The sequence below is a fragment of the Epinephelus fuscoguttatus genome, linkage group LG24, assembly GCF_011397635.1.
Source record: "Epinephelus fuscoguttatus linkage group LG24, E.fuscoguttatus.final_Chr_v1".
NCBI classification, from domain to species: Eukaryota; Metazoa; Chordata; class Actinopteri; order Perciformes; family Serranidae; genus Epinephelus; species Epinephelus fuscoguttatus.
In genome coordinates this window covers 14758118-14782729 of record NC_064775.1, presented here as the reverse complement: position 1 = coordinate 14782729, position 24612 = coordinate 14758118, and the positions used below count along the sequence as shown (strand labels likewise).

The following is a 24612-nucleotide window of genomic DNA, read 5'->3' as shown; positions in this document are numbered from 1 at the left end:
CATATTAGTGTATTTCAGGGGACATTACCATAGATGTACTCCGTGTTCTTGAGTGTGGCTCCTCGGAGCAGCAGGTTCTCTGCTCCTAATGGCCTGCAAAGAGACAACAAATCATTTTCTGGCTGTTTCATCAATTGTGAAAGTTCTGCTGTATTCATTTATTCTTGTACACATGTTCTGTTACACCTGCTAACAAAGACCTTATTTTGAAAGTAAGCCTCTGCTCAGAAACAAAAAGTAATTATAGCTGCTGCGCAGTAATGGTTGGGGCTGGGCAATTTTTTTTTCATATAATTATGGTATGCCCTTCAAATTGTGGATGAGTGGCTGAAGTGATCAGACTCATAATATACAAAGGAAAGAAAAAACTCAAGAACAAGAAAGTAAGAATAACATTAACTGCTAGCAATTATGAACAAACTGGCCTGATCTAGCTTAAAGCTAAACATTATCCATGGTGACAAAGATGAAAACATTTTTTAAAATATAAAAGTAGCTATTGGATAGACTCTGCATATTGACTGATAGCTAAGCCAAATAAACAGGGAAGAGAGACAAGGGATAACAGGGAAAAGTGTTGATGAAGAGTATTTGTCTCTCCACAAAACTGCCTGGATCATAATTCTTTTAACCTTGGTAGTCTCTAATCCACATAGCATGATGCCTGAACATAGGACTTTCACATTAGAATGTCCGTTCTGCCTTAGCTGAGGCTTGAACTCACAACTTCTGAGACCGAAGTTTTGAAATTTAGAGGCTTTCTATAGCGCCACCATCAGGACTATTGTCTTGTGTTTCCAGTTGAGGACATCTGGCATGAGACTGGACCTTTAATAATCTTAATATTGAAAGGAAACGAAATATACCCAGATAAGGTCGGAGGTCTATATAGACCTCATTCCCTTTCAATATTAAGATTATTTAGAAAAGTGTCTGAAGCATTTTCAGGGCTGTTTAATTGATTATTTTGTTTTTTAAAGTGACTGCGTGATGCAACTGCAGCACCTGATATTGCAAATTGTAGGTGGCAGGTCTATTAACAAATAAACACGTCTATCCAAGCCTAAGCTACAAACACGAACAAAACAAACCTTATCACAGTGTTTATGAAAGGGATCAGTAAAATACTGTGGCGACCCTGCAGTGAATGTTCTGCTGTAACATCAATGTTCTGTGAGCGGGGTGCGAGAGTGATGAGGATGAGGGCTGTGTGAGTGCGCGTGCTTGTGTGTGTGAAGCGAGCTGGAGGAGAGAGCAGCAGCGCATGGTTCGAGTTAACGTTACAGCTTAGTCCTTGTTTTGTGGTTGTTTTGGCGTGCTTACGGCCAACAGTAGCCTGTACTGTTCAGTAACAAACGGTGGTTTGCCGAATAACTGCGTCATCCTTCCACACGTCCTGGCAGACGCTACAATATGATGAGTGACGTGCAGCGGAGAGAGAGAGGCACAGCGGCTGCTGCGTTCAAGTGTTGCCGTTTAAATCGGTTAAACACAAACACACACCTCTCTAATTGGCAGGTTAAAAAAAAGCCAGAGCCCGGCCCGTGTCCGAGGTAATGATGTGGTAATTGGCCCAAAGCCCGGCCCTCGGGCTGTCGGGCTGTCGGGCCCCTCGGGCCTCGGGCTCCAGCGCAGGGCTCTACTTTGCTCAAAGTTTGGTGATTTTTCGCGCATGGGATGTATGATTTCCTCAGAAGAAGATGAAGAAGAACATGCAGCAAAACAATTGGGTCCTGGCAGCTTAGGCTGCCTGGCCCCTAACAAGAAACAAACTCAATTAAGGGACAAATTTTGCAATGCTGTTTGGTGTGTTTTCAGTATCAGGGTGAAAGTGCTGCCACTAAATATGACTGAACATATCTGGAGGACTAATATGGAGTTTAGTGATTTTTGGAAAACTCAGCCTAAACTGATTAACTGATCTTTACTGGGGAAAAATGATCATACTCCTGTGGTATATTAGAGCTTTTGAGTTACCTTGCAACTGGCTCATTGTCCATGTAGAAGTTGATGCGACCCACGAATCTGTGTTGGACAGATGTAACAGGAAACAAGACACGTTTCAAACATTCATTTGCCAGGATTGTGTTTTTTCAATGTGTGTGTATGTGTGTTGCACTGACTTGTACAGGTCCGGCTGTGGTTGTTCACATTCTATAGTAGCATGGATGGAGTCCACCTCCTTCTCTGTGATGTAAGCTTTGGTGTCCTGAACTGCATAGTACGTCTAGAGAGGAGAGAAGGTACAGTATGGGTGAATAAAAGAGCCTAAATAAGAGGCTGGCATGAAAACTGCGCACAAATACTGTACACACCTTGTGGCTACTCTCTCCGTCCAGACTGGCTGTGGTCACATAGCAGGTCCCATCATCTCGAGATGTGGAGAGAAGGATGAGGTCGCAGGGAAAAGACTCATCTTCTTTCACCAAGACGACATCTCCAACCTGAGACAGACATCTTGTTTTTATTTTAAAAATGCACCGTGTCTGGCACTTGCAGATGCAGTGTCTCCAATCATCCTTTTAGTATTGCTAATGGACTTTATGCTAATGCAGTTTGCCTAACAAGCTAACCTTCTGCTTTACCACCTGTAAACCGCTCAAGTTCAGCCAACAGTCACCAACATTTGTTCTCTCACGGGACATTTGATCCTGTAACAGATCCTCTACATCTGGTATTTCAGCTGCAATTTCACTCTCTGAATACATTACATAACGTACATTAATATAACACACTTTAAAAGCTCAACTGCTCTCAAATATAGGCCTACACACACACACACACACACACACACACACACACATACACACAGCTCAGTGGCAGGAAAATCCCTCGGCATGAGCCAATAAAACAAATGCACCAAAGCTCTGTTCATGTTATATGGGGTGAGAGTGATTTATCTCGTGACATACACACGTACCCTGAGCTTGCGGCTTTGTTTGCGGACCACTTTCCCGTGCTGCACCACATGCACGGGACACTGGTTGACAGAGTTGTCTGCTTTGTGTCTCAACCAGTCCTCATAACCCTTACAGAGAGAGACAGAGACAGAGGAGGGCGGGATGTAAAGGTGCTGTGATGAGGAGTGTGTAGGTTTTGCTTGTGGTGTGGTGTTTAATGTCAATATCCCACAAAGTAAAGCAAAGTGAAATTAAAACCTCTGGGTCTCACCTGTTTGATGGCGGTGACTGTGATGACAAAGAAGAGCGGCAGCCCGCTGGTGATTGGACTGGTGGGAGTGTCGATGATCAACTACAGTGACACACAGAGACTGACAGAATTAAATGGCCGGCATAGATTTAGGGCAGAATACTACATCAAAATGACAGACAGCTTTAAAAAGAGATGCAAAGTAATATCTGACCTTTACCGGCCTCTACGGGGAGGTAATAAGAAGTAGCAAAGTATTGATGGACTTAATCACCACCCATCTCACACCCACAAACAAATAATGGTTCATTTAATGACAGTGGGTCAAACTTTAGAGCTGCAGTTCTTTTTTTGGCTTGTTTTCTTCATGTTAATTGTCCTTGGTTTATGTGAAAGGGTTATTATTGTTGTTATTATTATTATTCATGGTGTTGCACGTTCTCCCAGAAACCATTTAATTCGAGCATACAGTAGAAGCAGCTTTGCAGGAACAAAACTAGTGAAAAGACAGGAAAATACACTTTAAATATCTGTAATTAACGTAAAAGTAAACAGAAAAGGGTTTTACCTGAACCAGAAATATGATGAGAAAGTAGAAGTTGGCGACTCTCCTAAACTGCTCGAACATATTCTTTGGGATGAAGTTCCAAAATGTGTACTGGAGACATGAGACAGTTCAAATGATACATTGAGCGTCAGTGTTAAAATCCAAATGCATGAAGGGTCTGAACAAAGTAGATGATAAGATGCTTTTTCATTGATTTTACCATAAGTAGGACTAGGATATTTCAATAAGGGCTTCAATATAATCCAGTATAATGGAAGAAATGTAAATCTAACATTAACCACAGCCATAAAAAACATTTTACAAAACTAAAAAGACATTAAAATCATCAATAAACCACTGTCTAAAATGGCAGAACAGATTGAATTTAATAATTTAAATACTGAGAGTCCCATCTTATAAATACAATAACGGCTCTTCCAAAATCTTCCTCACAGTGTGTGTTCTTACCAAGAATAACTCACTCATACAGCATAAGCCCGGACAGTGCTACAGTGAAAACTGTTGTTTCCTGTTGTGTGTTTTTCTTCTAGTATCTATGCTGTGTGTTTTGATCTGTGTGTGCGTGGGTGTTTTCGCTGACCTTGGAGGAGACTATTCTGTTGTCGGGGAATCTTTGTTGTATAAAGGCCTCCGTTCCTGGAGGAGGCTCCTTGTGTCCAATGTAAATCGTCCTGCTGTCCACCCAGTTCTCCTCACCAACACACTGCAGAGGGAAAAAAGACATGTTTGAGTGTGTGCGGGAGCATACATATGTTTGTGCATTTCATTTAATGTCAGTTTTTATTTTAACTTGTGTTTTGAAGTTTGCATTGATGATACAGAGCTCTAAAGAGCTAAATAAAACATCAAACATTTGTACAAACAAACCTAATTTGACATTTTTATTGGACTCCTACATTTAAAAGGGTAACTTTGGTATTTTCCAACCTGAACCCTATCTTCCCATGTCTTTGTTTCAAAGTAAGGAATGGGAACAAAACATTTTTTACCCAGTGTTTTTGGTCCAGTATCAAGTAAGAGTGCTGCAGCAAGTAGCAGCAAATCAGGCTGCAATGAAATCAGTTTATGTTCACGAATAAATTGTTTGTTTTTGCCATTGACAGGCTCAGATTGTTATTAGGAGTGTCTGGCAACATTATGGAATGGATCCTTATGGAGATAAACCTTTTTATCTCCATAAAGGGGGAGGGGGGGGGGGAGAGAGAATGACATGCAGCAAAGGGCCACAGGCTGGAGTCAAACCTGGGCCACTGCAGCAACAGCCTTGTACATGGGGCGCCTGCTCTATCCACTAAGCCACGAGCACCCCAGAGATTCAACCTTTTTGTTGAAGAGTAAGATTCTTTTTGTTTTACTAGAAACAGACCCAAAATCGCAATCATCAAAGCCACCAGACTCCATTAAAAAAAAACCAGCCATTTAAGCGTGTAAAGATCCAAAATATTTCCACATCTTACCGGGTGAATTAAGGGTTTATTTCAACCAAACTGGAGCTGATGATTGTTGGAACAGTGAAGAGACAACCCAAGATGACTTTTGTGAGTTTTATTTTGTTTCTGTTGTCGTAAAATAAAGTGTGTTATACTATGATAAAATCACTGTTTTTTTAAATGGAGTCTGGTGGGTTTGGTGATGGCGATTTTAGGTCTGTTTCTAACTAAGCAAAAAAAGATCTTATTCTTTCGCACAAAGGTCTTTCTCTGTAGGGATCATTTCAACAGCGTTTTCAGACACTTACAAGAGCAATCTGAGCCTGTCAGTGGCAAAAACAAACACTTTTAGTGGATACAAATTGAACAAACATGCAGCGAGTGGTTACATTGCAACCTGCTGCAGCACTGTTTAAAAAAACACTGTTGTTTCCATTAGTCACTTAGACACAAAAAGTTTTCATGGGAGATAAATAAATGTATGATGATCCAATGTGTTCACATATACACACACCCTATCAATACACTCCAACACACTGATAACAGAACACAGTGACACGGTGAAACAGATTGCAGAGAGTCAGAATGAATGAGTAGTTTCTCCCCCATGAATGAGAGCTTTTGTTACCACGGATACACGGACCTGCATGTGACTCAGACTGGAATGCTGAATACACACACACACACACACACACACACACACACACACACTCACTCCTCCTCACACACATGTGTATGTATACAGACTGATAAGACACCTGAAAGCTTTTGTTCTTCTGACATCTCTTCATACTCATTTTCCTGCTCCTGATGGTAAGGATCTCCACAATTCCAAGAATTTAGTTTCCTAATAAAGAATGTCACATGTCTTATAGCGACTAATCCCAGGAGACAGTTATTTAAAGAACTAATAGATATTAGACTGAAGAGGTTACTGGTGTGATATCCCAATACTCCAGTTAAACCTGAAACATGCAAGTAGGATCTTTGAGCTGAAAGTATTCAGGACAGGCAAGACTGGGCTTGCACTGGAAATACACACACGCTTTATGGCCTGCTGGTTCTGGGAAACGCACGCGCACGCGCGCACACACACACACACACACACACACACACACACACACACACACACACACACGTGTATTATCTCCCTGTGGTCCATTAATCCTAAGAAAACACAAGGGCTGCAACTAATGATTATTTTACTTTTTAATTAATTATGGATTGCATTTACTTACATCCTTAACAGCTCAACTCTTTTGATTTATACGTTTTTGTATGTCCAAATTTAAAATGTACATACAAACAATGGCTGCAATGTTTAGAAATGAGAGCAGTCACCAGTCAAACAACAGATTGAACCTCGTCCAGAGGGCTTTCATGTTCCAGCAAGCCTCAGCCATCTCTAAGCACCTGGTCCTGTTGAACTGCAGTGACCAGGATGAAGGGCAGACAGCTCACCGTCTCTCACTCTTTCAGGCATGAAACATTTTCTACACTGCAAAAACTCAAAATCTTACCAAGAATATTTGTCTTATTTCTAGTCAAAATGTCTCATTTCTAGTCAAAAATCTCATTACACTTAAAATAAGACTCATCACCTAAAAAGGTTTTTTTTCTTATTACAAGCAAAAAAAACTTGGTCCACTGACAGATTTTTCTACTTATTTCAAGTGAAAATTTATTTGAAACAAGTGAAAATTGCCTAAAAACAAGTAACTTTTTAGGTGATGAGTCTTATTTTAAGTGTAATGAGATTTTTTTGACTAGAAATGAGACATTTTGACTAGAAATAAGACAAATATTCTTGGTAAGATTTTGAGTTTTTGCAGTGTATATATGTCTGATGGCGGCTGTCAGTCACAAAGAAATAGACCCATTTCCATCTTCAAACACACACACACACACACACACACACGCTGGCTAACAAGAGGTGACAGTAATCTGTGGCAGGTGAATGAGATTGAGTGTCAAGAGGCTGCATGGCCCAGTTTCTACACTCTCTCTGTCTCTGTCTACCTCACACAGTAACACACACATGCACATTATGCACACACACACACACACACACACACACACACACACACACACACACACACACACACACACACAGTAACCGTTTAACTCACTGCTCTAAGATTACCTTGTTGAAGATGGAGAGCTATTTATATCCTGTGACCTCCAACTATTTATAGAAAAGCAAAGGATGGAAATGTAGGGAAACCTCACGTACAGATAGAAATCAATATCTTCAAGACATACATGCAGTTCATCATCCTTACTTCCCTGTCTTCTCTGCCCTCTTCGTTACCTTTCTGAAGGCCAGTATTGATGCGTTATTGAGAGCGCACCAACATCGCATCCATCACATCAGTGAGGGACCGCACCAACTGACTGATCTCTGATTTACAGTGAAGGAGGAGATGAAAACCAGATAACGCAGACAGCTTGCCAACTCTGTCGCCCACACAGTGTTGCTGTTCCTCCTCTTCTCTCCCACCTGCCTGCTCCGTCTGCTTCACCTAACACGTTTCTTACACACTTCCTGTTGATCGTCGGCTCATGGAACAGAGCCATGCATACACAGTGTTACATAAACATACTGTCCATTATGGAGACGCTACTAACTGGTGGTTGCTTGTTAGATAATTGGCCGTTACTTCTTTTATTGGAATCACTGAACAAATGAGGGATATGGGCCCGTGAGAACCTCGTGTTGACATATTTGATTACATTTCTGTAGAATGAAGTCAACCTGCAGTAGTATTTTAGCTTGACTTTGCAGGATTCAGACTGTCCATCTTATTTCAGGTATTGAAGCCATTTGTAAAACCATCTGTTGCCACAGTACAGAAGCATCTGACTCTTGGTGTTGTAAGCACAAAAGCTGCACAATGCATTTTGTTTAGTAATGAGCTGCAATGATTAGTTGATTGAAACAAAATTAACTAATGCCGAACGATACGAAGAAAATCGACGATACTGTAGGGTTGCCTATTGGTGCCTTCTCAAAATATTTACATCATGACTTTTTTGATGTACACTCATCATTCATGTGGATATAATGTAGGGATGCACCGAAATGAAAATTTGTGGCTGAAGCCGAAGCCGAATAATATTAAACGCTTGGCCGAATACCGAATACCGTTGTTTAGTTTTTCATTAGTTTTTGCAGATGAACCCCCTCCAGATTAGTGTTGTCACGGTACCAAAATTGGGACCCACGGTACGATACCAGTGAAAATATCATGGTTCTGAGTAGTATCATGATACCACAGCGAAAATGAGGCAGATGTGCCTTTTGTCATTTATAAAAAGATAAATCACTTTTCTATAATACATCAATGATATTTCAATGGAATAAATTACTTATTGACTTATTCATACTTCAAAAACAGCATCAATAAGTGATTAACATAGGGGGGATCAAAATAAAATAAATAAATAAAATAAAAATCAACCAGCCACCCTCCTCACCTGACAAGTTAAGAACAGTCCCTAAAGTGTGGTGAGGTTTGTGGACCGTTACCTGCCACAAAGAGAGAAATGTGAACGGCTCGTTTCTCCTCTGACACGTCACATACCTGTGTGCTGCCAAGACGCCATGAAGAGGACATTATTGGAGCCGGACTTCTCCGTCGCCGGTAAGCCGTTATCTTGCGCCACGGAGCACTATGGCCGCCGTATTTGACAGGAATACGTATTCCTGTCTGTGTCTGTGACCCCCGTTCAACCCACAACCGTCAGGATTCGCCTTTCGTTTCTGCTGCTGGTTGAAATCTGTACTCGCACAGCGTGCTGAATGATTTATTTTGCTTGCACAAAACTATTTTTAGTTGCAAATGTGAGCGCGGTGACGGCGGAGTAAAATATCGCCACACTGCCGACATTTTACTCCGTCCATCACCGCACGCTGTTTGACAGCGTTATCAAAGCATGCCGCTATTATTCGGCCTTGCTTTTCACTTATTCCACCGGATACCGAATGTGTTTTTTTTTTTTTTTTGCAATATTCAGCCGAATATATTCGGTTATCGAATATTCTGTGCATCCCTAATATGATGACTAAGTGGGCTACAGCAGTCTGGTAAGTTCAGAAAATTACATCACTTTACTGTAATGCAGCCTTTAAAACAAGGGAAAGACAACAATTACAATGTTACGAAATCCAATATCTAAGACGATATCTAGCCTCATATCACCATATCAATATAATAGCAAAATATTGTCCAGCCCCAACTATTTTAATAATTGTTTAACTCACTTATCAAAGCAAAATTGCTCAACTTGCTGATTCCAACTTCTCAAATGTTTTGCTGCTTTTCTTTGTTTGGAGGTCACTGTAAATTTATTATGTTTGGCACCATCCTGGAAAATGTGACATTCAATATCGATAAGAAACTTATTTGCAAAAAATAATAGATAGTAAAGTGTATTCAGTTCTGCCTTTCTGCTACTTTCAGTAATCTGCTAAAACACAATATATTCCATGTTGATTAAAAAATGAAAGAAGTACCAACTAACTCAAAAAATCAAGTTGACATTGAGATGACGATAAAAAAATAACAATATATTGTGTAGCCCTATCAACAGGTTAATTGATAATAACAATAATGGTTGCAGCCCTAGTGTTGTTGTAAATGTCACTGATAATAGTGATGAGGAATGTATCACAAAGGCAAATATTATCATTACCAGTTCTAAAAAATGGTCTTCTGTCAATCATTTTAATATCAGCAAGTGCAGTGATTTGCATCCAAGGGTCCGGGTACACCCCCTGGGTCCTTGGGGGATTATTTTCACTATTTAACTCACTGAAACTTTCACTTTAATGCACTCCCCTAATGTGAGTAAGAAACTATTCTGGTCATAGGTTTCACTTCCTACGTGATGAACTCCCCAGCTGTAGTTGGCAACTATAGAATTCTGGTCTTAATCACAACCAAAATCTTTTTAGACTGAGGTCCCCAAAGTAAAATCTTATCAAATGGGGGCCTGACCTGATGTGTGTCAAGTACTCTGGCTTCCTCCCACAGTCCAAAGGAAAGCAGGTTAATTATTGACTCTAAATTGTCCGTAGATGTGAATGTGAGTGTGAATGGTTGTCTGTCTCTATGTGTCAGCCCTGTGATAGTCTGGTGACCTGTCCAGGGTGCACCCTGCCTCTCACCCAGTGTCAGCTGGGATAGGCTCCAGCCCTCCAGAACATCTGTATCACATATGAGCAGTGACATCATTATGATTATTACATGTTACATGATCAGAGTGAATGGAGACAGATGGCACCGACTGCGAATCAGCAGGCCTCCTCTCTAACTGTCATCTCTTCCATTTTGCCCTTAATGCAGCTTTATTGGTTTTCTCACCTCTTTCCTCTCCATCTCTCACCACAACCTGGATGGCCTCTAAGCAGACAATCTCTCTGCTATCGATTACGTTTAGCTTTCATCCGGATTCAAGCTTTTTACATGAAAGCCTGTCTGTGTTTAATCAAATAAAATAGCATCTTCACAAAATAAAAGCCGGGCTTATAAAATAAAACTGCTCTATATTGGCTTGGGCCTTCAGCCTTTAGATGTAATGGGAGACTTTGGGCTATTCTGGACCTTGATAATCACTTTTAGCGGCGTTTCATGTTACAGGACGCGGCAGGTTTCAGGGGTGTATTTATAGTTGGAAGGGAAACATTTGTGGTCAGGAGAGAGGGATGGAGAGAGCTCACAGGCTTTGTTTCAGTCTGTCTCACTCAGCGCCCACATCCATTTTCCTTAAAGCCACATTAATAGAAAGCGCAAGGAGCCTTTCAGAGATCACACACACACACACACACACACACACACACACACAGGCAAATGCATCCAGCAACATCAAACATGTATGAGAGCAGGTCTACACGAACAATGACACACAATGTTACCTCTGTAGTCACTGGTCCACGGGATATATTTAGCAGACTCCTATTCTTCTTGTCAGTTATGTGGTGTGTGTGTTTTTCTCTGTGACTTTACTGAGACAGAAAGACATGGAAATTCATCCAAAGTGACAACAATACAGTCGGGGAATTTTTAGAGTAAGAATGAGGGTTTTTTAGGGGAAGTTTAGGGGAAGGATTAGAGCGTGGATGTACCTACAGGTGCATGGAGCTGTCGTGTGTTTTAAAGAAGTGAAACTAACACATCAAAAGTTATTTTCAAATTTTTAACTGAGTCGTGTTTTGTATGTCAAAGTTCTCAGAATACCTTGAAATATAGAACTCATTTTTCAGTCTTTTGAAAATCAGCGAATGACAGGAGTTATCATATCTGTGTCACTACATTGGTGCTTCAAAAATAACACTCATTATTCCAACAGGACTTGAACACAGCATCACAGAGCTAGAAACTGAAGCCCCACTGTGATCAGGAACAGAGGACCATATTGTAAACAGGAAGAGCTGGACCCACCCACTCACTCACACACACACTTCCTGAAATAAGCAGGCACCTCCCCTCCTCTCCACCCCACCAGAGACACAGAGAAGAGAAAGATTCAGGGATGAGAGAAGACAAGAGGAGAACAGTATTTGATGTGGAGAATCAAATGGAGGTGTGTCTGTTAGGCAGCCAGAAAAGAAAAGCTGCACTGATGTTACTCCGATGTTATTGCCTCCAGTACTTTAAACAAAAGAGATACGATTATTATCAAAGAAAACTTTGAAGACATGCTTTAAATTTCCCCTTTGAATTAGATTGGGTACACTTCTATGTTTGTGCTCAAGGAGGAAATTCATTTCCACAGCCAGGCAAACACAGATACATCCATTAAAAAGCCATGATTACACCAGCACATGACTCACAGATTGACACACATCAACAACACACCATTGCACAGCAGCAAAATAAACCATCACATATGTACATCCTAAGATTTGCAAAACTATTTTGTGAAATATGTGATTTAAAACAAAAAAAATGATGTTCAGTCTCTGCAGTAATACTGTAGTTAGTGCTGTATGATGCCTGGCAAGCAAAGATAACATTTACAGGACAGGAAAGATGAATCACTGCAACACATACACACAAATGACTATTGTTTGGCTGAGCTTTTGTTCGACTGATGACCAGTCCCAAAGTATTTTATCTCCCGCTGCAACAGGCAGCACTGAAAATAAGTCTCAACTAAAAGCCACGGACGACAACCTGCTCTCTGCGATACCGCTGATGGACACACACACGCACACACACTTCTCACACACTTTCACATCTAAATACTGTGTCATATATCAGGCTTGCATGTGCAAACACGCGGAAAGAGTGTGTTATCTCTCTGCTGCCACTGAGCTACGGAGATAAGAGAAATGCTGTCCCCTTCGCTAAATCACCAGGAATTAAATACAGACATATAGTGTGTGTTTGTGTGTGTTTGTGTGTGTGTGTGTGTGTGTGTGTGAGTGTGCATGTGTGTGCGAGCATGCGTGTGTGTGAGAGAGAGTCTGCCTGTTTACTACTGCACTTGAGATTAGGTGGAAATGTTTTGGCCAAAAGGGAAACAGGGATAAATAAATGCAGGAGTGTTGAGACTGGTAGCAGTCCCTCTGTTTACTCTCAGTGTCATGAATGGATTACTGAATGGCCCTACCAGACACAGGCCCTGGGGCCCCAAAGTGTGAGGGGCCCTCTGGCCTTCACGTGTAAAATGTCACACAAATTAATTGGTACTGACCAACTAGAGACTCACAATGACCACAAGGAGACTCAAAGGAACTGCAAAGAGACACAAAATAATTACAAAAATGGGCTGAATTAAAAGACATGAACTTACCTCAAAGAGACACAAAATTAACTCAATGAGACAAAAAAATGACCACATAGATACACAAAATTACTACAAAGCAACACAAAACAACTAAAAAAAGACATAAAAGTCCCACAAAGAGGCACAAAACAACCACAAGGCGACACAAATGACTACAAAGACACACAAAACGACTACAAAGAAACACAAAACAACTACAAAGAGACACAAAACAACCACAAGACACAAAATGATTACAAAGAAACACAAAACTACAAAGACACACAAAACAACCACAACAAGACACAAAATGACTACAAAGACACTCAAAACAGCCACAAGGAGACACAAATGACTATAAAGAGACACAAAACAATAACAAACAGACACAAAACAACCACAAAGAGACATAAACTGACTACAAAGAGACACAAAACAAACACAAAGAGACACAAATTGACAACAAAGAGACACAAAACAACCACAAGGAGTCACAAATGACTACAAAGAGACACAAAACAACCACAAGGAGACATAAAAAGACTACAAAGAGACACAAATGACTACAAGGAGACACAAAACAACCACAAGGAGACACAAAACAACTACAAAGAGACATAAATGACTATAAAGAGACACAAAACAGACACATGGAGATACAAATGACTACAAAGAGACACAAAATGACCACAAAGTCTCTGTGTCTTGTTCCTTTGTAGAGGTGGTGCTGGGCCCCCTTGCATACCCGAGCTCAGGAGCCCACTGTCTCATAATCCGCCCCTGCTCAGTTTTTAGAGCAGTAGTTTTAGCACAGCATTTCCCAAAGTCACCACTTTCTTCATGGCTGCTCCCGATGGACTCAAAGTTTAAAAAAGGCACTGGGGCAGGTTGAAAATAGCAGCGAACACATACTGTCTTGTGTTTTATATGCACGTGGAGATCTTGTGCTGTACGTCAGCTGGCAGGCTGGTGAGAACATGATGAACTGCTGCAGTATCTACATCCACAATGCACAACGATACTGTGGAGGATTAAAGAATTATAGTCAACCTGCCTGCGCTGTGTATATTGTTATCTTTATACGTGATATTCTGATAGGCGTCCTGATATCTGTGTGTGTCAGTCTGGGCGTGTGTGTTACCTGAGTCACAGATTAAATACCAGCTGTGCTCCCCATCTGTCACCATGTCGCTCAGCCTCACCCAGGGCAACAGGCCAGACCAAATAAGATAATGATAAATCCTCATCATCCACCTCAAAGCACCACTCTGTAACCTTTGACCATGACGGTGTGTTCGCACTGTGACGGACTGCGTCATCAGCTGAGTGTTTGGAGTGGAGTGTCCAGGAAAAGTTGAAGGATAAGTGGACGCTCTAAAAGCTGTCTGGGTGATAAAAGCTGCCCACAGACAAGCTTCTTGTGACCGTCAGCAGCCAATCAGAGCTCTGTGAGACAAAGTAGTAGAGGTTTTTAATTCAGCCTGAATGCAATGCACTCATGATGTGTTCATTATTTCTTTTCTAATAAAAAATAATTATAAATAATAACAATAATTAAAGGAATACTTCACAAACTAATGCTCTCCAGCGCAGGCAGCTGCAGACCCAGACCTGGGATAAGTCTGGGTGAGATGGGAGGCAGCTGCCCTGAGGAAGAGAGGCTTTGCCCGGTCAGGCCCCATAATTCAAAGTTGGGTACAGTCCTCTCAATAACTCACATGTTAAGTTTGTTCTTGCATGCCTCTCCTCCTCCTGCGGTATAATCCAAGTCTCATTTGTCCAGCTGCATCTTTTAATTACCAACCACAAACAAAAACATCCAGAAAATAGTGTCATGGAGTCAGCAGAGGGAGGGGCAGGGCAAAACAAATCCCCAGCAGTGACCCCGCGGGTGTGGTTATGGGCATGTTACACCTTATTAGTGATGCTGCTGGCTGGCAGAACATGAGAGCACTGCTGGTATTAATCAGAGTCAGACTTTACGATTCAGCATTTGTACTGGTGTGTGTGTTTCTTTGTGAGACTCTACACCTGCATATCCTCACAAGCCTGAAAAACACAGCTAAAAAAAAGGCAAAGTACAGAGAAATACAGGGAGAATGATAGAGAGAGAAAGTCCTGCAGATTGTTTGATGAAAGTTTTAAATCATGATCCCACTTCTGTTTTCACTGCGACCACTACAACTCCTCCTCCTTCTTTTAACACGACTGGAAATATAACAACAGCAATGCTACAACTGCTCCTCCTGTTACTCCTGATGTTTATTCAGACTGCATTTACTATCTTGAGTAAAGTATCTTAAGGACAGCTTGTTCATGCAGCAAAATGCATTCAATAAAAACCTCAGTAACTGTCTCAATCAGCAACTCTGTGATGTAACAGCAGCTCTTTGAGCAACACCCTCAGTCATTAATCAAAGCGACAGGTGGTTGATCCAACCCTCACTGCGGAATGCCAAACACATACACACTACATATCAACACACCTGGATCATACCGATAAAAAATCATAACAACATGTGGGAGTGTCAGTGGGAGGGATCGTGTCATTAAAGTGGCATGACTACAGCAGTGACTGGGGAGGTGATGTAGGTCACTTTGCACCTGCTCGGCGTGCCAGATGGTGAGGTAATGATGATGATGTAGTGATCTAATGATCTATTCTAATAAATGTGGCTGTAAAGATTTGAAGCCTTTGGGAAAGTATCTGAGCATAAACAGCAGGACTGCAGCTTCTCTGGAGATCATCTCACAGACATTCACCTGCTTCCATTACCTTGTGTTAGGGCTGGGCGATTAATTAAATTCAATTTAAAATTAGGATTTTGGCTTCCAATCATTATGAAGACAAGATAACTAAGTAAAACGATGACTGAACCACATTCTGTTTGGCAATTGTGCTTAATTATGCAGAACTTTAAGCCCTAATAAAGAATTTATGGGTGAGTTATATAAGATTCACCCACCGTACACTTGTCATGAATGGGGAAATTAGCTGTAGAGACCAAAACTTTTTTTAGTAGGCTGTAAACATGTTTATTACTGCTGTAAATTTGGGCATTTTAACATGGGGGTCTGTGAGGGCACTTCTGTTCTGGCTTCCTTTTTTTTTTTTTAGCCCCAGAGGTTGCCGCTTGGCAGTGCCTGATGTGATGGAGACAGAAAGCTAGTTTGCTAGCTAATGTTAGCTAGCTTGCTAAAAATACCCTGCATTTTCTATTTTCTTGTCATTTTCCTGTTCCATGTCTGTCTCCTAACTCACTGCAAGCCAGACAGCATCTCTCATGTGCAGCAGTTTACATTCTTCATGGCCAATATTACACAATATCAGCTGGTTAGACATGGCAACAATCAGCGTTTCCTCCACACATATTTCTTTGCTTTTGGTTGAGGTTATGACTTCATCAGTCAAAGTTCACTAAAGTTGAACATCACACCATGTGAAGACGCAAATTTGCTTTGCCACCGGAGGAAAATGTTTTATTAGGTTCTCTGCTCACAGTGAAGGGAAGTTAACGAGAGGCAAATAATCTGCAGCGTTAATTTTGCTCACATGTGCGTACCCTTGCAGCCGCACACTCAGTGTTGCCAATTTTGCACTATTCTGAACTAGATTTAGGGATTTTCCAGAACCCCTCTGGGACTTTATTTCTAACAAGGGACTAGCAAAAAAAAATTAGAGAAAAGGCAATAAATACACTCAAATATATTATAATTACTTCCTACTGACCAACATAATCATGATTATGATTTTTGCCATAGTCGAACAGCCCTTCTATGTAGGTTAGTGGACCATCATACGACTGTGTGTGTGTGTGTGTGTGTGTGTGTGTGTGTGTGTGAGAGAGTGTGTGCTTGCTTGTTGTGTGGTCTGAACCACTGTGTGACTTGGTTTTTGAATGCAGTCATGTAACTAATATTAGTTATAACTAACAAGCACCTGTTCACCTGAATACTTGTTGTTGTATAACACCAGGTTGCTGCAGCCTGTGTCTCTGTTATTTCTTCGTGCGATGACGCAACTTCTTTAAAAGCATGAATTGAGTGTAATTTCATCTAACACAGATACATGTATGGAAATACAACACACACCACTCCTATAAGACAAACCCTTCCTCCTACATCACTGCTCCCCTCTTTGATAAACTACTGAAACTGGGAGGAGAGGAGAGGAGAGGAGTAACCTCTCTGCTTCTGTCAGCTATACACAGAAATTCATTAGCCTGGTTTCCACAGAGCAGATCTCAGTAGGGAACTGGGATAATATGGCTGCTTTACCACACTGCCCACACGGCTTCTGGCTCTAAATTAAACGTTCACCACTCTGATGACCCAAAATACCCACAATTACAAATATTCAATGTTCTCCCAAGGTATTGTATTTGCCTCAGAGTCGGAGCATCTCTGTAGCAGCACTGATAGCTACTACTGACTTGTTATAAGCTGCTTGACGCACTCAATGAAGTAGATGCAGGATAACGCAGGATAGATGCAGAGCAGGAGGCAGAGCAGCTAACAGGCTAACCACTGTGCGTCTCCTCAGAGCTCGATAGAAGACCATTGTTGTGGATTTCCTGTGGATAAACACAGTCATTCTTCGGATGTCAAGGGAATAAACTTACACTGTTCATACTGGTATCATTGTGAGCATATGCGAGAGGGAGGGACCGCTGAGGGTCACATGATCCCCCATGACTTGACTTAATGCTGCATTCAGGCCACATGGGAACAAACAATGTAAAGGTTTGATGGTTAACAATTTGGAGGCTTTCAGTATTTTAGCTGCTGTTCATCACTTTATGTCAGCTCAGAATTCAGAATTCAGTAAGCTCTTTGTTAGCAGTCTTTTATACAGCTGAGACAGACAGTCTTTTTGTAGGATAATTACTATAATTTCCAGCACACACAAATGCAGAGCAAGCTCTCCAACTCTCGCTGTTCAGCAGTTAGTGTATTACAAAATACTAATGATTCAGCTCGCCGTGAATGCACCTCGACTCCCAAACATCACATGAAACACATCACCAGTCTGACTGAGACTCTTCCTCTGTCTTCCCAGCATTAAAACCATTAAGCTAGCATACATTAGTACACACTGTCTTTGGTTGATGGACACAGAAACACAATGAATCCAACTAACTCCAGTTAATACTCTATAATAATCAAATACTGTAGTGCTTAAATGCATCTGTGACACACTCTTCAGTTAAACATGTGTGTTTGTGTGAGCAGCCAGGTCACACTGAGTGTCTGCATTGATCTGTGGACACTCTGCTCGCTTTAAATAACTTCAACACTGCCATTGAAGGGAAGTGGGCTTTTATCGGTGAGTAACCCCACTCAGCTTTTGCAGGCGTCCACAACTTTTGCATTTAGTATGTTGAAGAGACATGAAATATTTAGTGGATGCAGCAAAATACATTCATGTTTGAGCAGGATATGGTCTGGACAATGACTTTTTTCCAGTTGTGGCAGAGGATAAAAAGCATCTAGTCGTAGTCAGGCACAGAAAGATGCTGAGAGTTAGATTGATATCACTCTCATGTCTGTCCTTTAAATGGGAAGCTCCAGCCAGGAGACAGCTTAGCTTGGCACAAAGACCGTTTTTACCGATATCTAACTTGACTCATCACCTACAAAGCACTTAGGGTAGAAGCATTATTGCTGCTGAAGTATATTATTGGTAACAGCCTGCGTTCCCGCGGGGCTTCATCATGTTTGTCCATTCATTTCATCAAGCATTTTTATTCTCCTTAGGGCGACAGTCCCATTAGCTGCTAATCTCATGTACATATGTTTCATCTCACTCCGTTAGTGTTCTCACTTCCTGCTGTAAAGCAATGCTGTCTGCTCGTCCCCCAGGAGCTCAGAGAAAAGTACCGAAATGCTTTCAATACTTTTCATCTTCCTCCAATGTGTTTATTTCCCAACTTTTCATTCTCTCCGCCTCTCTCCTTCTCGTTAATGGGGGCACTTCTCGGTCTTCCCTAATGTTTGTCCTGTAGGGACACGGCTGCTTAATGGTGTTTATTACACTGTTTGTGTTGCCGGTAATCGTCCCCACACTTGACACACACACACACACACACACACACACACGAAGACACACATACACACACTACAGAGTATATCAAAGCTGTTTCTACTGCTGCACCTCAATTCCTTTCATTATCAACTACTCCGCTTATATTTCTGTTTATTCAATTTACTGATTAATCATTTATAAAATATCAAAGGTTACTGAAGCATAATGCAGTAGACCATTAGCAAAGAACTCCAGACATCCCTCTCCCCAGTAACGCTTTCCAGTCCTCCTGGGGGAGCCCAAGGCGTTCCCAGGCCAGACGAGATATATATTCGCTCCAGCATGTTGTGGCTCTGCTCTGGGGTCTCCTACAAGTTGGACGTGTCCGGATAATCTCTAAGGTGGGGCGCCCAGGAGGCATCCTGATCAGATGCCTGAACCAAATCAACTGGCACCTCAGGACAGGAATTACAGAACTTAACACTGCAGCTTCACACAGCCAACTGATACTGCCTTCAACATTTCTGTAAACGTGCCAAAAGCTGTGTGAGATCAGATACCTTTGAGATATACCATTAGCTGTCTAGGTTACTGTGATCCTGGTAAACCTATGCCACAGTTACGCAAGGTCAAATGACAACTCTAACTTGGGCTCTACCAAATACAGTGTGCCAGGGCTGACATCAAAACCCGGAAGTTTAGCATCGCGCTGGTTCCCGGAAGAGAAAGTGAATGTGATTTTTGCATTGCCTTTTGGATTATGTCAGAAAATAAGCTCTGTGGCTAACACAAGTTTATGATACTTACAGGTTTTGTTCAGCGAGATAACACATATGAACACCTTTCATACCGCATTTGAAGCTTAAATGCCATCGCCAGAAGTAAAAAGCTAACGTTAGGCTTTAACGGACTACATGACTACTCCACGGTCGCATGACTCTTGACGTCACTGCCACTAAGCTTTCAACTGATTTCGGCCGCTTTATTTTAAAAACATTGTATAATGGGGAAATCGGACTGTTTAAGCTAAATAAGAAGCTGTAATGGCGGACTGCCAGCACTCTCGCCTGTTCGGGGGTGATGATGTTTACTGTCCCCAACAGGTTTTGTAGTCGTATTGAGCAACTTGTTAGCAACTGCCTTTTTTACGACACGTAAAAGCTTCAAAATTCAAAAGTAGGGTATTTACTGACGTGTTTTATGTCGTAGAACAAAACCTGAAACTCGCTTAAGCTTTTGTTAACCACAGACCTTATTTGAGGCATTTTACCAAAATCCCATTCAAAAAACGTATTGACTTTTAGACGAGAGAACTGGAAGTGCTAAAAGCGCTAACGGAGTTCCGGGTTTACTGGCACACTCTATAGTTTCGTTCCTAACATTGACACCATACATAGTGCCACCTGCTACTCAGTTATCATTCATGCACACTCACACACCAATGGAACAGCCATCGGGAGCAATTTGAGGTTCAGTATCTTGCCCAAGGATACTTCGATGTGCGGAGAGGAGGAGCCAGGGATCGAACCGCCGATCTTCCAATTCGTGGACGCTCTACCTCTAATCCACAGCCGCCCCAGTGCTACCAGTCCCACAGCACTCCTTTCCTGTCTGTTTGCCAGCTGAACTGACTGGTGGCTGGTTGGTCATAGCTGGTCCTGGCTCCAGGGACTCTAAATCGGTCACATGATGATCAACTGATATAGAACTGCAGTCAAATCCTACTTCAAGTCTCTCTCTGCAGCCCTCCTCTCTTTGCTCAGTTTAAATCCACTTTTGAAATGCTGTTGCTCAAATATTAGCGTTTCATAGCAGGCTGTCAGTAAAATGATGTTTGCTCCAGCTAATGCTCTTCTTTTTTTCCTGACGACCAAACAAGCAAATGCACTTCAAAAGCACAAACTAATGGGTACTTTATATTACTGATGAAACAAAATGTGCAGCACGTCTTTTGGTGAAGAATTATTCTGAAGCTTGACATTTACATTTTATGATTCTGTTTTTCTCTGATTTGTGCTTTTTCAGTTTATTTCCCTTCAGTTTAATTTTGTCCCAGCTGAGCTTCACTGCTTCCTGTTCTGTTCCTAGTGTTTCATTGTCACATGTCCCCATGAATCCCGCTGCCCTTCCATGTCAGCTGGGGAGACAAATACACACACACACTCTGAGTGTAAGTGCGAGAGGGTGCAGGAGAGGAGAAAATTACTATATGGTCAGTTTGTTCTTCATTATCTCCTTGACAACCATGAGATTAACAATCTCCCTCTCTGTGTCTCTCTGCGCTCACTTCTACCGTTGACTTTAATCTCGCTGTCTGAATCGTCCTTTCTCTCTGTAGATTTTATCTCTTCTCCATTGATTCCTTTTTTGTCTGACTGTTCCTCCTTCTCCTTTCCGTCTGACTCTGAATGACATGTGTAATACTGTCAGGCAGATTAAGAGCTATGATATTCTATGGGCAATGACAGGAAGGACACACAGTCAACTTTTTTTTTTGTAGTCTATTTTGTTATTCTCCATTCCTGAAATGTCTTGGCAACAAGTATGATTATCAGATCTCAGTGGGAGGGGAAACATCACAGGGCAAATCAGAGGGCTGAGGGGAACCTAATGGCATCATGTGGCCCTCATGAGACCAGTCACCTGACTTAGACCAAGCATCATGGTGGAAATGAATTCCTAGAAGTTAAATGAAGTCCAAGTGCGGCAATGTTTTCATGCATATTCACAATTACAGTTGCACAACTTCAATGATACCTTTTAATCGTCTGTGGCTGTGGGATTTAATTTACAATGCAATTAAACGCACTCAGTGTTTCATACGGCTGCGGCTGCAGGACAAAATAATTGATCACGAGACAAAGTGAAATGATTCACTGAACAGAATGCAGTTAAAATATACACAAATGCACTTTGCCCCAGGCGATGGCAGAGCACCACGCTGGTTTGATGCACAAATCCTGGAAGAGCGCCAGTCAGTCCGCTGAGCCCTGCATCCACTCCACTCCTCCCATCATTGCTAGCCTCAACTATTTATAAGATGCTGCAGCTGCTGACTTTTGTTTACCGTATGTGAATCTTTACAATCACTGAAAACTTCAGAGGAATTTACTTTACAGCAACAAAAGGTCTTCACCCTTAAATATATGGAAAACACAAAACTCTACACCGGCAGAAGTTACTATTTGTACACTGTATCGCCAGTGAAAGTAAAAGCCAACTCCTGATTCAGTTTAGATCTCTACATTTGCATTTTCGTAGCTTCCTCTTAGATGTGTACTGTTCACCATCTGGCACCTGGTCTCAACTGTGTGCTGTGCCCAGAATGTCCTGAACACAGCACAAGAGGGAGAAAATCACAAAACACAGGCAGAAGGCAGCGTCTCTGCAGATAAATACACTGCCACACACTGAGAGTGAGCCATGAGTGATGATTTAAAGGGATTACTTTTGTTTGAGTCTTTGAATTTTTGTATGATTCCATCTAACATTTAGTCTACTGCACCACTGTAACACCCATGCTCATGATGATCAAAATTTAAAAGTAAGAGTAAGATGCAGACACAACAGCCCCAACAAATGACCTTGAATAGTGAGCACTGTGACCTTGACTTACCAAAGCATGGCAAGCCTGACTTTATAACAGACTTTGTTAAAGTAAATGAAACATTCACCAGCAGAGTTATAGTAATCAATGGTGATGAGATCTCCAGTCGGAGTTTTGAAACAGGGTGACAAGGGAGACTGCTGAAACAGCTAACGACAGCAAGTGTTTGTGTGGACAAAATCATTTTTAAAATGGAGGGGAAAACTGTACATTTTTGTATACATGTAGACATGGCCCTAGTTTTGCTTCTGATGGCAAAAACAGCACTTCACTCCTGAGTTTGTGTCACTTGCGTCTACTTTCATGGTGCAAATCAATCCTGCCGATTTAGTGCTGAATCCAACCTGGTAACACACGATGTAAAAAATACTGCTGGGTTGCAAATTTAGCAGTGGCCTCTTTTGTTTGTGGCAATTATGCTCAAATATTAATGTGGTGATTATTTATTTATGTTAAAATGCTACACAAAGCACATTTAAGGGATTTAGTGTTGTCATTTGGGTTCACTCTGTAATGCTGCACTCAGAGAAAAACATATTTATGGGACCATAATTCCATTATTAATATTGTCCTGCCGTTATACTTCGTCTTTAGAGGAGCTTCTATTCTTAGGTTTAGTGCTCAACATTGCATTAGCGTTATATACTGCAGAATACAGACAATGTATTTGAAGCAAGCTTCCAGATTGATGTCTAAATTGAATAAATTTAGTCTTATCTTCATCTAGCGAGCAAAAATGAATACATCTATAAAGCCCATTTTGTCTCTAACTCGACAACATGCCATCTCAGTTCTATCAGAGATATTTCCAAGTGCAGTGATGTGTAATCTCAGTATTATATCACTTGTTGTTGCTCTGCTCTGGCACACTGACAGTGTGTTAGATCACAGCCATCTACTTCATGGAGGCTGCCAAAGTGCATTGACAACATTACAGACAGAATAATCAACGCTGTTTCATGTGCGTGAGTTGTTCAGCTATGGAAATCACTTGAGTGCTCAGTAGTTTCAACTTGATACTGAACATTCATGCAATTCACTGCCATCTATCATCGACACTTCCAGGCAATCGTAGTAATAATAATAATAATAATAATAATAATACAAATACTGGGTTGTAATTTGTCACCTGGCAACAAATACACTTTCAGAGAGAGGATCTTTTCTTAGTTGTTGTACTGCAGCTCGCTGCTAAAATGGCTTCACAAGAGCTCCCTTTGGATGCCACCGAAAAGCTTTTAATCCAGCCTGAGGAGCTCCATATTCTACAATAAACCAGCCTTCTGTGAAAGGAAACACTCAAATGTCAGTATTATTCTTATATAACAAAGATGCATGAAAACAAGGATGAATGTATCCGGTGACTAAGTACAGCCCTACCACTAAATTATTGTAACTACGGAAAAATTTTGCAGATGCAACAGGGAGGACAGAAAAATATGCCTCTGCAGCAGCCAAAATGGAAGCTTAAAGCCTTCCTCTTGGTTATTTATGTGGACCTGAGACCTTACTGTCGAATCAAATAGTTTGAAGCTTCATTAAAAACTTTGACATACAAATTCTAAATCAATATATGAATGCTGCCCAGTTCTTGTTGCTGTTGTTTTCCAGATGTATTAATTCTGTTTAAACCAGGTACTTCAGCACAGTTGCAGATAAAGATAAGGCTACACTAATATTACAGCCTTGTGTCCTAGAAACTACGTTCATATACAACTTGTTTGAAATAGAAAATAGGTTTTGAGGGCAGCACGATGCTGAGCAAATTACGTTTTCTATCAACGTAATGAGGAAATGCTGCTAATTATCACATCTAGCAAGTCAAAAGTTGTATCCACTTGTAACGAGAACAGCATTTTTCAATAAAATTTTTAATAAAATGTAACTAAAATTACAAACTTCCTCTAACCTTAACCTGAGACAGGAGTCTGGACACAAACTCCAAGTTCTTGTGTCAACATCTTGGACTTTGTACACCTGCCATCCTCCCTAAACACCTTGTTGCAAAGCCTACGCAGTACATGAATGTGATGTTTCATTACCTAAAAGAAACATCTCT

At 41.2% G+C, this 24612-nt stretch overlaps 1 protein-coding gene across 3 annotated transcripts in view; it reads right to left on the bottom strand.

Annotated features, from left to right (window-relative positions):
• atp11a (ATPase phospholipid transporting 11A) overlaps positions 1–24612 on the bottom strand; it is a 52124-nt gene that overhangs the window by 17819 nt on the left and 9693 nt on the right. For all 3 annotated transcript variants that reach the window (XM_049569967.1, XM_049569968.1, XM_049569966.1), the window contains exons 2-9: positions 4299–4421; positions 3719–3808; positions 3172–3252; positions 2921–3028; positions 2316–2444; positions 2124–2227; positions 1978–2025; positions 29–93 (exon numbers count right to left, since the gene is read on the bottom strand). In XM_049569967.1, coding sequence (XP_049425924.1) covers positions 29–93; positions 1978–2025; positions 2124–2227; positions 2316–2444; positions 2921–3028; positions 3172–3252; positions 3719–3808; positions 4299–4421 — 748 coding nt within the window. The remainder of the gene's footprint in view (positions 1–28; positions 94–1977; positions 2026–2123; positions 2228–2315; positions 2445–2920; positions 3029–3171; positions 3253–3718; positions 3809–4298; positions 4422–24612) is intronic.